A 14,782-nucleotide genomic window follows, 5' to 3' on the forward strand; every position below is an offset into this window, starting at 1 on the left:
TCCTCTCTTTCCCTAGCAGCAGTGGCTGCGAACACATGGTAATGAGACCATATGTTTGCCTAGGTGAGCCTGAAACTGGACTGCAAATCTTTAACTCTCTTCTGATTTGTATTTCCTTCTATGAGTACAGGAAACTGAACAGCAACCCTGAAATGTGTGTGTATATGTGTGTGTGTGTGTGTGTATGTATGTATGTATGTATGTATGTATGTATGTATGTATGTATGGTATATATGTATATGATCTATGTATGTACTTCACCTTCTGTCCCTCATGAATTTATGAAGTCTAAAGTCATTGAATTAGGTGCTGGTTATCCTACAGTATTTCCTGTAAAACTATACCCCTCTCAGAGGAGATGAAGATCATCAGGAAAACAGACTATGGATAGCCTAAAGCTTTGGACCTTGAGTTGCTGCATAGATAGTATATAGATCAGAGGTGAATGTGAAATACAGTTATCCCTTCCACATTGTGACTTTCCTCATCACAATTGTGTGACTTTCCTCATCACAATTGTGTATCACAAGTTGGCATAAGAAATTAAATGCGAATTTTTGGAAAGTTTTGCAGAAGCCACAGATGATATGCGAAGGCCAGCAGATGACAGAAAAAGTTTAGAAACTCAGAAATGCATTATATATATAGTATTGTATAATATCGACTCAAATTCTACAATAAGGTACTGTAAACACCCCATAAAAGAAAAAGAAAAAGAAAAAAAAGAGAGAGTCAAAAAATTTTATGTCTATTCTCCAGATTGTGGGGGCACCCTGTACCCTTAACCCCCTGTGATGCTGAAGGGATAACTGTATGTGTTTAGTAGTTCCATGAGTTTCTGGGGGCCTTGAGGACTTAAGTAAAGATGCTCAGGGGCACACTTCCAGTATTATGTATGTATGTGTGTATGTACACACGCATGGATTATGCACACACATATGCATATGTGTATATGTGTACATACATATTCTATTGTATGTATATGTACATACATATATATGTGTGTATGTGTGTGTATAGCTATATATCTATATCTATATACAGAGAGAGAGAAATAGAGTACAATCTCCTACCCACTATAGGGTATGTACCCTACAATTTTACTCCTTGAACATCCAGACTACTACTGCCACCTTCAAATGGCAGGGTGCTCACTGCAGCAAGGTAGCCTATTTCGTTTATGGACAGCTCAAATAGATAGAAAATTATTCATTGTACTGAGTTAAAACCTATCTCCTTATAGCTGTTTGTTTTAACACCATTTTGATAATCCATTACTAGCATCAAGTCTGGTAACAACCATCATGAAATAAAGCAGAGACATCACCTGTAATGAGAAGACAGGACTTAATTGGAAAAGACCCTGATGTTGGGAAAGATTGAAGGCAAAAGGAAAAGGGGATGACAGAGTTTGAGACTGATAGATAGTTTCATGCAGACAACAGACATGAACTTGGATAGACCGAGAGATAGTGAAGGATAGAAAGGCCTGGTGTGCTATGGTCTGTGGGGTCACAGAGTCATATATGACTGAATGACTGAACAACAATAAAAAGCAAGACATAATCTTAGAATTATATGTCATAATTTAATTATCTTGTATTGAAAGACAACAAATTCCCATACTTAAATTATAGACTTATACTAAATACTAAAATTACATTGGAGAACTCAACCAATAAACTATATTGAGACCAAATTATTATCATAGGCTGGAATGTTGGTTGCCCACAGTTGCCTAGATATAACACTATTACATAAAACCTTAGTAACAACCTCTTTAATAAATGTTAGCATACTAAATAATCAAAATCTCCAAGCTACATGGAATCAAAAGATTTAAAAAGACAGAGGGGAGATAATAATCTTGTGAGAACAGGATGAAGTACACAGCAGCCTTGTTGCCTAGTCACTAGAGATGTACTGAGGCCATTTTCAGTGAGCCTACAGAGGATCTTTATAGTCTAACATTTATTCAAGCATAAAAAAAACAGCAGTTTTTTCCACTGTTATGATAATTTATAGGATATGAAATATTAAAAAATAGAAAAGTAACACCTCCTGGGATGATTTTACTCTGGACTATACTGAAAAATATAGGATGAGATAAATAATAATAATGTTTTAATAATGATAACTTATTACTTTATAAAGGATAGTGAGCTTCTGATATATATTTCTAGCTACCTGATTATGTCATTCTAAGCATCCACTAGATGCTAACTTTTTACGGCCTATGGTGGTATATCACATGGTTCCTACCACTTTATTGAGTAACCTGCATTAATATTACAATAATAAAAATCTTGCAGGAATAGGATGAGTTATTTATCACTTATCATCCTGCCTGCAGGTATTGTCATACTGAGGATGCTGATAGTTACCCTATAGAAGATAAACTTGCTTTTAAAATTTTTATTCAGCTATAAAAATTAAATTACTTTTTATCCTGTGTAATGATTTATTAAATGTAAAATAATAATAGGATAGTAACTTGTTGCAGGAACATTTCTCTCTGAATCCCACTGAATAAGATAAGCATGGAATGATGATGACAATGATGATGATGATGATGATTACAGTTGACATTCATACAGTCCCTACAAAGCAGATCACATACATTATCTCATAAGATTGAAATAGACTGTTGCAGAGTTTTGGTTGCAACAAGGTGAATATGGGTTAAGCAAAGATTACTATGTTTCTTACTTTAGTCCAATATTTTTAGCCTTTATAATGCTTTTCCAATTGCCTTATCATTGGAAGTGAAACTGTTTTCTCAGAGATTATGCCAATAAACACAAATCCTAGCAAGACATCCTGTGTTAGAAAGGCTTGGAAGTACAGGCCCAATGGATTGTCCATCTTTGGATCTTTTGGCATCTATGAAAATTTTCTACTCTATTGTATATAGTTTGACTCTACTAGTACCCATATTTAAGGTCTAGAAAAGTTAAATCACATAGATTTAAGGATAACTAATTCTTAACCATTATCAATATGTTGGCTAAACTGAACCATAGAAGGAAAAAAATTAAGTGTTATAATTGATATTTCTCCTTCTCTGTGTAGTGAGACTGAATTAACCTTCACGAGGTCATCCCATGGGGCATGTTAATAGTTCCTATTCCTGGTCCTGGTTGAATACATGAGTACTCAGTGCTGAGGACTTATATTTTGAGATGACAGAGTTCCTTTTAGGTCTAGAACAGATGATGGCTCAGAGAATGTATAAAAAGGAATTGCCATCAGGACTGCTTTGAGCAGCTTCCTGAGAACAGGGTAGGAGAAAGGTGACTTGTTATCTTCACACCCATAAAGCTATGAGTTATTTAAAACATTTAAAGGCATTTAACACACACACATGATCTAGGCTAGCCTAAGCTTGGGTTTGGGCTGCTTCTTTCATTTTTTTAAATTTCCTAATCTTAGACAAACAAATATCCTGAGATAGATGTGTCCAGGCTTGAAGACAAATTTGTGTTTAAGAGATGCAAAGATCCCTTTGAATTGGAGCTAAATGGTGGCAGGGGAAGAGTTCCCAGTAATTACTTCAGAGCTTTTGGAGAGGAAAGCTGATGACGAGAGGATTGGCCCTAGCCTGGCCATTTAACAAATACATATTGGGAGATATTTGGACAATATAGATTCAACGTGAAATGTAAAATGCCTAATTAACAGTCTTACAAACTGCTTTCTGATGGGCCTCCCTGCAAATTGTAATAGATGTTATACATTAATTTGTTGAATCCAGTTTTAAGTTTCTGCTTTGTCAAATGTTTGGTTATGAGTCTTTTGAGTGTAAAAATAAATTACTTGCATATTATCTGATTGATATACATCAAACTGAAACATCTTTTAATACAGCCCAGGCAGCAGATTTTGTGTCTGTCAGAAGATTGGTTGCCAGGTTGTGAATTTTTGGCCACAGCAACTCGTGAAGACTATCTACTTAGTTACAAAGGGGTTGTGATCTGCTCACATCAATGAAATAATGTATTCTTGAATAAGTAGCATGTGAAGTAACTATCCATAAAAAAGCCTCTATACTAAACAGACATAATTGGGCTAAACTTGTAAATTAAGATATATTGATCTATTTAAATATTAACCAAGTTTTTAGACAGGATTCAAGCCCATCAAATATGCTTAATCTGATATTAGATAGATACACACCAATGGAAGATGCCTAGTGATAAAATATTATAAACCAGAGTCAGTTAGATAGTACAGAGGATTAAGCATTTCACTTAGAGTCAGGAAGACCTGAGTTAAAATCCAGATATGACTATGGGTAAGTAACTTAACCTGTTTGCCTCAGTTTTGTAAGGATAAAATTCAATAATATTTGTAAAGAATTTTGATAACCTTTTAATGCGACATAAATGCTATGATTATTGTTATCGTCAACATTATTGTTGTCTCTAAGGTTTTTTCAAGTTCTAAAAATTCTATAATTCTATAAACCTTATATTCAATTACAGAAAAAAGTATGATTTAGGGTATGATTATGTTCTGAAAAGGCTGTATGCCCACTGTTGTTTGAAACAGGACACTAACGGATTATCATAGGAATTGTTAATATAGTAAACACTTTAACCCTTCTCTGAAGTCCTACTGCTATGGTGCTCAATTCTGGTGTTTAGATGACCTTTAAATATCAGAGATTATGCCAATAGAACACAAATTTATAAGGTCTTAACAATCTGGAAAATTTTTATTTGTTGGCCTAGGGATATGACTTTTTAATGTCTTTTATCAGTCTACCTAAGTGCTCATCACGAGAAGGTTAGCCATGACGTGATGAAAGGTTTTGGAACTAGATCAGTTTATGTCCTAATCTTCAAGAAGGGCAATGCCAAGGAATGTTCAAATTACTTAACAGTTGTGCTTGTTTCCTACACCAGCAAGGTTATACTTAAGATTCTATAAGCTAGGCTTCAGCATTATGTGAACCCGAGAATTACCAGAAAAGCAGACTGGTTTTCAAAGAGGCTGAGGAAATAGAGACCAAATTGCCAACATTGGCTGGATTATGGAAAAAGCAAAGGAGTTCCAGAAAAAAATCTACTTCTGCTTCATTGACTACACTAAAGCCTCTGATTATATGGATCACAACAAAATGTGGCAAGTCCTCAAAGAGATGTGAGTACCAAATCATCTTACTTTTCTCCTGAAGAACCTGTATGGGGGTCAAGAAGCAGCAGTTGGAACTGAACATGGAACAGCTCACTGGTTTAAGATTGTAAAAGGAGCACGATAAGGCTGTATATTGTCACCTTATTTATTTAATTTGCATGCAGAGTACATGATACTAAATGCCAGGCCAGATGAATCAAAAGCTGGAATTAAGGTTGCTGGGAGAAATATCAACAGTCTCAGATATGGAGATGATACCACTGTGATGGCAGAAAGTGAAAAGAAATTAGAAAGCCTCTTGTTGAAGGTGAAGGAGAAAAGTGTAAAAGCTGACTTGAAGGTTAAAAAAAAACCCCCAACAACTAAGATCTTGGTAACTGGTCCCATCACTTCCTGGTACATAGAGGAAGGAAAAATTGGAGCAGTGTCAGATTTTATATTCTTGGACTCAAAGATCACTGCAGATAACAACTGCAGCCATGAAATTAAAAGACACTTGCTCCTTTGAAGGAGAGCTGTGGTACATCTAGGCAGCATACTAAAAAACAGAGACATCACCTGGCTTACAAAGGTCCCTATAGTCAAACCTATGGTTTTTTTTCAGTAACGATGTATGGCTATGAGAGTTGGACTATAAAGAAAGCTGAGTACTGCAGAACTGACACTTTAAATTGTGGTGCTGGAGAAGACTTGTGAGAGTTCCTTGGATAGCAAGGAGATCAAATCAGTCAATACTTAAAGAAATTAATTCAGGCTATTCATTAGAAGGTCAGATACTGAAGCTGAAGCACTTTGGCCTCATAATGAGAAGACAGGACTCATTGGAAAAGATCCTGATGTTGGGAAAGACTGAAGGCAAAAAGAAAAAGGGATGGCAGAGGGTGAGATGGATGGATAGTGTCATAGAAATAATGACCATGAACTTAGACAAACTTTGAGAGATAATGGAGGACAGAGGGGTCTGGTGTGTGGTCCATGGGGTCACAGAGAATTAGACATGACTGAATGACTGAACAAAAACAACAAATTCATAAAGCGGACAGATCATATTCTCCTATCATTCCATTTATCTCTATGCTTTATTACCCCCAAACCTACTCTTACTCCCCCCTACTGTAATCTACAGTCTCTCTACCCCTCAGTATTTTGCCAGCCCAACATCTGTGCTCTGACTACACTCTTCTACCTTCCTTGTTTCAACCCCTTAGTGACCTGCTTCAGTTCTACACTGTTCTCAACACTTGTTTTGTTGTCCTATTGCATTCATGCCTGGTCAGACACAACTCTGATTTCCTCCTACCATCTGCCTCTTCCACTCCTACTCACGTGCTACTGAACATAGCTGAAAGAAGTAATGCAATTATGTTGATTGAGTCCATTCCAAATTTATGTTATCTAATTTTAACTTACTAGAGTGAGATGATCCTTTCACTCACCATTAACTGATTCTCTATCTCATTCTCACAATGGCTATGCCAAGTTTTTTTTCTTTATGTCACTAATGCCACCTTACCCCCACCCTCTGAGTTAAGGCCTTCACGTCATACTTAAGAAAAAAAATCTAGACTATTTGCCAAGTCCCTCTTCTGCCCTCTTCATTTCACAACTCCTCAATTTTATCCCCCACAATTTCTTTCTTTAAAGTCTGATGAAGAGGTAGCCCTTCTCACCAAGCCAACTCCTTTACATTCATTTTCAATCCCGTCCTTTCTCAAATTATGCAGTAGATTGGCCACAGTATCATCTCTCTTCTCTCTAATCTCTATTTGGTCTTTCCCTCCTGCCTGCAAACACACCCAGTTCTCCTCTGTTCTTTAAAAAACCTTCACTAGATACTACCTTCCCCTTAAACTATCATCCTATAACCATCATTCTATAGATCACCTCCCTTTCTCAGCCAAACTCCTTGAAAAAACCATCTATGTTTAGTGGCTCCACTTATTTTCTTTTCATTCTATTCTTAACCACATGCACTTGGCTTCCAACCTCATCATTCAACTGAAACTGCTCTCTCAGAGGTTACCAAAGATGTCTTACTTGCCAAATCCAACACCTTCTCAATTCTCATCTTCACTGAGATTCCATTTAGTTGCATTTGACATTGTTTACTCTTGGATACTGGATCCTCTGGGTTTTTACAAAACTTTCCTGGTTCTGCTATTTATCTGATTGCTCCTCAGTCTTCTTTACTGATTTAGTCATGCCCACTAACTGTGGGTGGACCTGAGGGCTCTCTTCTGGCCTCTTTCTCCTTTCTCTCTATAGTCTCTCTCCCAGTGATTTCACCAGCTTCCATCGATCCAATTACCATCTCTATACTTAGACTTAGAGATTTATAATATCCAGCCCTGGTCATTGTTCTGAGCTCTACTCCCATATTAACAACAGCCCATTGAACATTTTGAACTAGAGGTCCCCCAGACATCTTAAACTTAATCTATCCAAAACAAGGCTTATTATGTTTACCTCCCCAAATCCACTACTTTTCCAAACTTCCCTATTACTGTCAATAGCACCGTGCCTAGAATGTACTTCTTCCTAACCTCTCTTGGAATACCTGGCTTCCTTCAATACTTAGCTCAAGTGCCACTTTTTATGTACAGCCTTTTCTAATTCATTCCAGCTGTTACCACATTCCCTCCCCATACTAACTTGTATTTGTTTTACATATATATTATGCATATTAACATAAGAAGTATTTTTTCTCTTGAGAGCAATGACTTTTTTTTTCTGTACTTGTGTCTGAGCAAAGTGTCTGGTACTTAACAAATGGTTGTCAACTAATTGACTGATTGATTGTGAAGTATAACAGTCATATGACATATAACATATAACAGTCAATATATTATAACATGAGTTGTCTAAATAAAATAAATTTATGAACAGAGTTAAATCCCACTTTCTCTGGTATAGTTAAAGAGCAAGGTAATTCTGGGAAAATGAATATTTCTAGACATTTCCAGATCCCTATCTAGTATTTCCAGATCTTGGTTGACAGGAAGGGAACTGAGAGTTGGCAGACAAAGGGGCTCTAGTGAGGTGGGGGGGGAAGAAACAAAGTAGGCAAGCAAGGCTGACAGGAGGTTAGCAGAAAATAGCACTCAAAGTAAGGAACTGTTATGTATCACATACATAAGATATCCAGCCCAAACTTGGGAAATAAAGCTGGTAAAACAAAAACAGCCAAACAATTTATTGAGAACATGATTAAATATTTGAATTAATTAATCGATTTGAATAATTAATTTAAGAAAGTGATAAGAGCTTTCCTTGTGATCCGAACATAGGAACTCAGACACCAGCTTCTTCCTTTCCAGCCAAATCATTTAACATCTTGACAAATAGTGGATTCATTAGGATGTTTCCCCTGACCCTAAAGTATAGTGCTCCCAGTTAATCAAATCAATCACATTTTTTGGAATGTCCTCTAGGACATTAGATAACTTTGATTCTACAAGATATTTTTGAGTGAAAAGTGAAAGCATTATCCTTTTATCTGTAGACAATGGTTACATTTGCACTGATTGAACTAGATTATTTTGTCTGAATTCAGTTTGCATTTTTGGGAGCAATAATAAATGAAACTTCAATTTAAAACAGCCTCATGTTGAAATGTCCAATTACTCATGCTTTTGACTTCTTTCAACATTCTCTAGGAACTTTAAGAATAAGGTAGCCTTATTATAGAAGCATAGATAGTGTAGAAGAGAAGGAAAGAGACAGAATGTGGAAACACATTGTAGTGTTTCTGAGAGCAGGCCAGCGTCTTTAGAAGAAATTGATCTCTGGAGAGGATGACAGAAACCAAGAACTACTTTTGCTGAATAGTTAGAGGGAAAGTAAAGATTACTCTGCTTCGGTAGGTCAGGGGCATGATGGCTCTTGCCCAATATCTCAAAATTGAAAAGCAGCTTATAACAAAAGAATGAAGGAAATTCCTGTTCTTTCTTAGGAGAAATTGTTCTGGTTCTAGTTGATAGTATTTTTCTTATCAATTAATTTTCTCACTCATCACTTACTAAGCAATCTTATCTCAACTTTTTGGGGACATGCTACATTTATTAGAAAATATAGAATGGCTGCCTTTTCTGATACTCTCAAAGTACCTCATGATCTTTAGAAGCTTAAGCCTTTCTTTTGGGATTTTGCTAACTCTTTTCCACCTCTCTTTCCTTATACCCATATACTCAAAATTAGTTTTCCTTCATTGAAATAGGAGAGGCCATGGGCCATGGCAAGGTAGACAGAACCAGCATCAATGAAGGGAATCTTACATAAATAACTACTTCATAGTCTTGGAGGGTAGTGGTAGGGCAGGATTTTTATAGAAAACTAGAACAGGTCAGGGTGGGGTGGGGAAAATCATATTTGATACAACTTACTCTACTGAGTCAATCAGTTGCTTGGGTTCCACAGAACATGGGTAGATAACTTCATCAATGTACTTCAGGTTACAGTTTGAATAGGCAGTGGAGAAATGGATGAAGACTTCAAGTTTTGACATCTGGCTGGCCATCAACAGAAGCTGCTGGGTGGCAATGACGTTGAGTTGCAAAGCATGTCTACAGGACATTAGGCAGAAAGAAAACCAAAGGGGTTCAGTTTGTATTTTTGTATTCCTGCAATGGTGGCTACTGCAATAATCAACTTATGTAAAAACTTATGTTGACTGTACCAAGTAAATACTAATATCAATCATAAAGATAGTAATAGGTGCTAAAACTTTGATCACTTTGGTATGGGGGACTTCCAGATGAAGAAACTACAAATGCAGATTGGTACCTTTTCTATGACTTATATTAAAGAATTGCCTGGAGTACTGAGAGGTTAAGTGACTTGCAATCAAATAATTATTAGAGGAAGGACTTGAACCCAGGTCTTCCAGGGTTCTTTCAAAGGCAGATTTCTATTCATAATGCCACATTGCCTTTCATAATGTAGGTCATATTTGAAAAATATAGTATTCAATATTTGCATGGTAATATACTTAATGAACATGAGCCGCTTCATGAAGGACCATACTTAAGTCTTACTGATAAACATGAGAGAGAAGGGAAGAAAGATTTCCTACTATTTTTTAGATTTCTTAAACTTAAATAGTAGTTTATTTTTCCCAATTATATATCAAGAAAAATTCTTAGCATTCATTTTTACAAGATTTTGAGTTTGAGATTTTTCTCCTCTCTCACTCCCCTCCCCTCTTCTGAAAATGGTAGGCAGTTTGTTGTAGTTTATGCATGTGCTGTTGTGTAAAACATATTTCCATATTCGTCACAGTTGTGAAGAAGAAACAGCTTAAAAGGAAATAAAACTATGAGAAAGAATAAAGTAAGTGAAAAAATATGCTTTGATCTGTGTTCTAGTCCATCAGTTCTTTATCTGGATGTGGATACCATTTTCCTTCATGATTCCTTTGTACTTGTCTTGGATCTTTGTGTTGTTGAGTATTCATAGTTGATGATCACATGATGTTGCTGATACTGTGTACTATGTCTTCTTGGTTCTGCTCCACTTTGCACTGGTTTGTACAAGTCTTTCCAGGTTTTTCTGAAATCTCTCTGTTCATCATTTCTTATTGAACAACAGTATTCCATCCCATTCATATACTACAGCTTGTTCAGCCATTCCCCAGTTGATGGGCATCCCCTCAATTTCCAATATTTTGCCACCACAGAAAGAGCTGCTATAAATATTTTTGTACATGTGGGTATTGCTGGATCAAAGGGTATGCATAGTTTGGTTGCCCTTTGGGCATAGTTACAAATTGCTCTCCAGAATAGTTGGATCAGTTCACACCTCCACCTACAGTGCATTAGTGTCCCAATTTTCACACATCCTCTCCAACATTTATCATTTTCCTTTTCTGTCATATTAGCCAATCTGATTGGTGTGAGGTGGTATTTCAGAGTTGTTTTATTTTGTAATGCTGTGATCAAAAGTGATTTAGAGCACTTCTTCATATGCTTTGACTATTTATCAATTCTGGAATGGCTTGTATTCTCATAAATTTGACTTAGTTCTCTATATATTTAAGAAATGAGGCCTTTATCAGAGACACTTGCTGTAAAAATTGTTTCTCAGCTTTTTCCTTTCCTTCTAATCTTGGTTGCATTGATTTTGTTTGTACAAAAGCTTTTCAATTTAATACGATCAAAATTATTTGTTCCACATTTTGTAATGCTTTCTGTCTCTTGTTTGGTCATGAATTCTTCCTTTCCCCATAGATCTGACAGGTAGGCTATTCCTTGTTCTTTTAATTTGATTGCTTCATTGTCTATGATACCTTTTAGCAAGATGTAGTTTCCTTCTTATATCTTTTAATGAGGTCTATTTTTGCTTTTACTTTGTTTAAGATCTCGACTGAAGCATAAGAGATTCTGCTCCAGCCCCTTACCTTTACTGTGTGTGTGTGTCTCTTTACATCAAGTGTGTATCTTGTAAGTAACATATTGTAGAGTTTTGGGTTTTGATCTACTCTGGTATCCATTTCTGTATATGGGAGAGTTCGTCCCATTCACATTCACAGTTTGATTGCTGCCTGTGTTTTTCCCTCCAACCTATTCTTCCTGCTGTTTGTCCTCTCTGCTTTCACCCTCTCCCACCTCACCAGTGTTTTGCTTCTGTCTACCACTTCCCTGATCTACCTTACCTTATGTCAGTCCCCTCCCCCACCCCATTTACTTAATCTCCTCCCCTCCTACCTCCCTATCAGATAAGACAGATTTCTATATTTAACTGATTTTGTATATTATTCCCTCTTTGAGCCAATACTGATGAGAATAAGGTTCAAGCGATGCCCATTGCCTATCTTCCTATCTTCCCCGCCACTGTACAAGGTCTTTCTCGCATCTTCATGTGAGATAATTTGCTCCATTCTACCTCTCCCTTCCTTCTGCACCCTTTGTACTCTATCATCCCTTAATAATTTTTTTGTCATTCCCTCAAATTCATCTTATACCCATATCATCTATCTATGTATATTCTTTCTATCTGTACTGTGAGTAATACAACTTTTAAGAGTTACAAGTATCATTTTCCCATGTAGGGATGTAAACAGCTTGGCTCTATTGAATCCCTTGTTTTCTTTTCCCTTTTTACCTGTTTATGCTTCTCTTGAGTCTTGATATTGAGGTCAGATTTTTGGTTTAGTTCTGGTCTTCTCCTTATGAAGGCTTGAAATCCTTCTATTTCATTGAATACCATTTTTTTCCCTTGATGTATTATGCATAATTTTGTCAGGTAAGTGATTCTTGGTTGTAGTCCTAGCTCCTTTGCCTTCCCAAATATCATATTCCATGACCTCTGATCATTTAATGTTGCAGCTGCCAGGTCCTATGTGATCCTATTTGTGACTCCCCTGTATTTTTTTCTGGCCACTTGTAGTATTTTTTCCTTGACCTAATAGTTCTGAAATTTGGCTGCAATGTTCCTTGGGGTTTTTGTTTTGGGATCTCTTCCCTGAGGTGATTGGTGGATTCTTTCAATGCCTAGTGTGCCCTCTGGTTCCAGGACATCAGGCAGTTTCCCTTGATAATTTCTTGAAAGATGCTGTCCAGGTGCTCCCTTTGTTTATGGCTTTCAGGTAGTCCAATGATTCTGATGTTGTCTCTCCTGGATCTATTTTTCAGGTCAGTTTTATTTCCCCCATGAGATATTTTACAATTTCTTCCATTTTTTTTCATTCTTTTGAGTTTGATTGATTCATGATGTCTCATAGAGTCATTAGCTTCCACTTGCCCAATTCTAACTTTTAACGTTGTTTTCCTCAATTGACTTTTGTACTTTCTTGTGTACATTAGGTCAGTTATACTCTAGAGTTGTTTCTTCAGTAGATTTTTGTATCTTCTTTTCCATTTGGCCAATTCTACTTTTTCAGCAGTTTTTCAAGCTGTTGACTCTTTTTCATAATTCCCTTGTATCACTCTCATTTCTTTTCCCAATTTTTTTCTGTCTCTCTTATATGATTTTTAACCTCCTTTTTGAGCTTTTCCATGAGATCTTTCTAGGATTGAGACCCCTTCCCATTTTTGTTTTGGGTTTTGTCCATGGGTGTTTTGTCATTGTTGTCCTCTTCTGAGTTTGTGTCTTGGTCTTCCCTGTCACCATAATAACTTCCTATGGTCATTTTGTGTTGTTGTTGTTGTTTGTTTGTCTATTTTTGGCCTTTTTCCTTTCTCTTAAATTTGAGCTCTGCTCCCAGGGTGGCAGGGGTGCTGTCTCCTGCTTCTTGTGCTAGTGGCTGCAGGCTGGCTGTTTAACCTGGTGCTGCACTGATGTTGTTCTAAGGCCCATGGGCAACCCTCATGTCTGGTGCTGTGCTGAGGGCATGGGGTGGGTGGGGGTTGTCTGGCACTGCTGGAAGCCATAGGGGTCTGGAAACTTACCTGGTGCTAAGCTGGGGTCCTAGTGGTGGTATCTGGCATGGTGGGAATGCAGAAACATCCCACCAGAGGCCTGCATTTTCCTGTGGCTACACTGAAGTACATGGTGGTCAGGCCTCTGGAGGCTGCCTGTTTGCCTTGGGCTGTGGGTGGTTCTCAGAGCTGAAGTCTGCTGGTTCCCCTAGCTATACTAAGGTGTTTGCCACTGCATCCCACAATGGGGCTCAGGATCTTCCACTGATTTGCTGAGGTGGAGCTTGCTGCTGGCTTGCTGGGATGCTTCCTGTCCTGGGTTGCACTCTCCTTTCACCCAAGTGAGACAGAGCTTTCTTGCTGATCCTCCAAGTTTCTTGAGCTAAAAGATTGTTTCACTCTGTCTTTTTGCTGGTTCTGCTGTTCTAGGATTTGTTTGGGGGCTCTACTTTACAGTTGTTTGGAGGTGAGTAGGGGAGAGTTGCAGCAGTTTACTGCTTACGCCATCATCTTGGCTCCTGGAAGTCAGATTTCCTACAGCTTTTAATATAAATATAATATTGAGCAAAGTCACTTGCAATTCATACATCATGGAAATAGAATACAGGCATCAGGAAATATAGCAGTTTTGTATAAAGGGCACTATAGATTTGAATGAATCTTGGGGAAGCTTAAAATTTAGAATGAAAAACTCTTAAACTTGCAAGGGACCCATAGGTTACCTAGTCCAATGTAGTGGTCACTTGTCCACAAGGTTTCCATCATTTAGTGAAATTAGTATCTTACTTGCTATTTATACTCTAGTGCACATAATTTTCGTTATCATACAGCTAGAGAAACATTCTATTTTCCCCAAATGATTTGTTATCCCATTCAGTAGAATAAGTGTTCCAGACTTTTTCATAAACCCTAGCTTCTCATCCTCAGATCTTGCTTCACATTTCACTTAAAATATTGAAACCATTTACCAAGAGCTTCCCTGTTTTCAAAAAATATTTCCCTACTGTACCTTTCTTTAAACCGGGATGGATGAAGAAGTGGCCTTTTTCCTTCTGAGAACTGACTCCTCTAAATGAACTATTGATCCCATCCCCTCATATTTCAACAGCATATTGCCCCACTATCACCCCCCCCATCTTCAGTCTCTCCCTAATTACTGGCTCCCTGCCACTTATACACATGCCCATGCTTCCTTTATCTTTCAACACCCCCCTCCAACTCATTTTATTTATCTCTGCAAGTTATTATCCCATATCTTACCTCCCCTTTGTGGTTAAACTTCTTGATAA

The 14,782-nt window shown here is 37.3% G+C and overlaps 1 protein-coding gene across 1 annotated transcript in view; it reads right to left on the reverse strand.

Moving 5' to 3' along the window:
- The window catches only part of FAR2 (fatty acyl-CoA reductase 2), a 172,563-nt gene that overhangs the window by 39,449 nt on the left and 118,332 nt on the right, over positions 1-14,782 (reverse strand). Inside the window, exon 4 of the mRNA XM_020975819.2 lies at positions 9,522-9,701. Coding sequence (XP_020831478.1) covers positions 9,522-9,701 — 180 coding nt within the window. The remainder of the gene's footprint in view (positions 1-9,521; positions 9,702-14,782) is intronic.

The sequence above is a fragment of the Phascolarctos cinereus genome, unplaced genomic scaffold, assembly GCF_003287225.1.
Source record: "Phascolarctos cinereus isolate Bilbo 61053 unplaced genomic scaffold, phaCin_HiC Scaffold_1;HRSCAF=81, whole genome shotgun sequence".
In the NCBI taxonomy this organism is placed as follows: Eukaryota; Metazoa; Chordata; class Mammalia; order Diprotodontia; family Phascolarctidae; genus Phascolarctos; species Phascolarctos cinereus.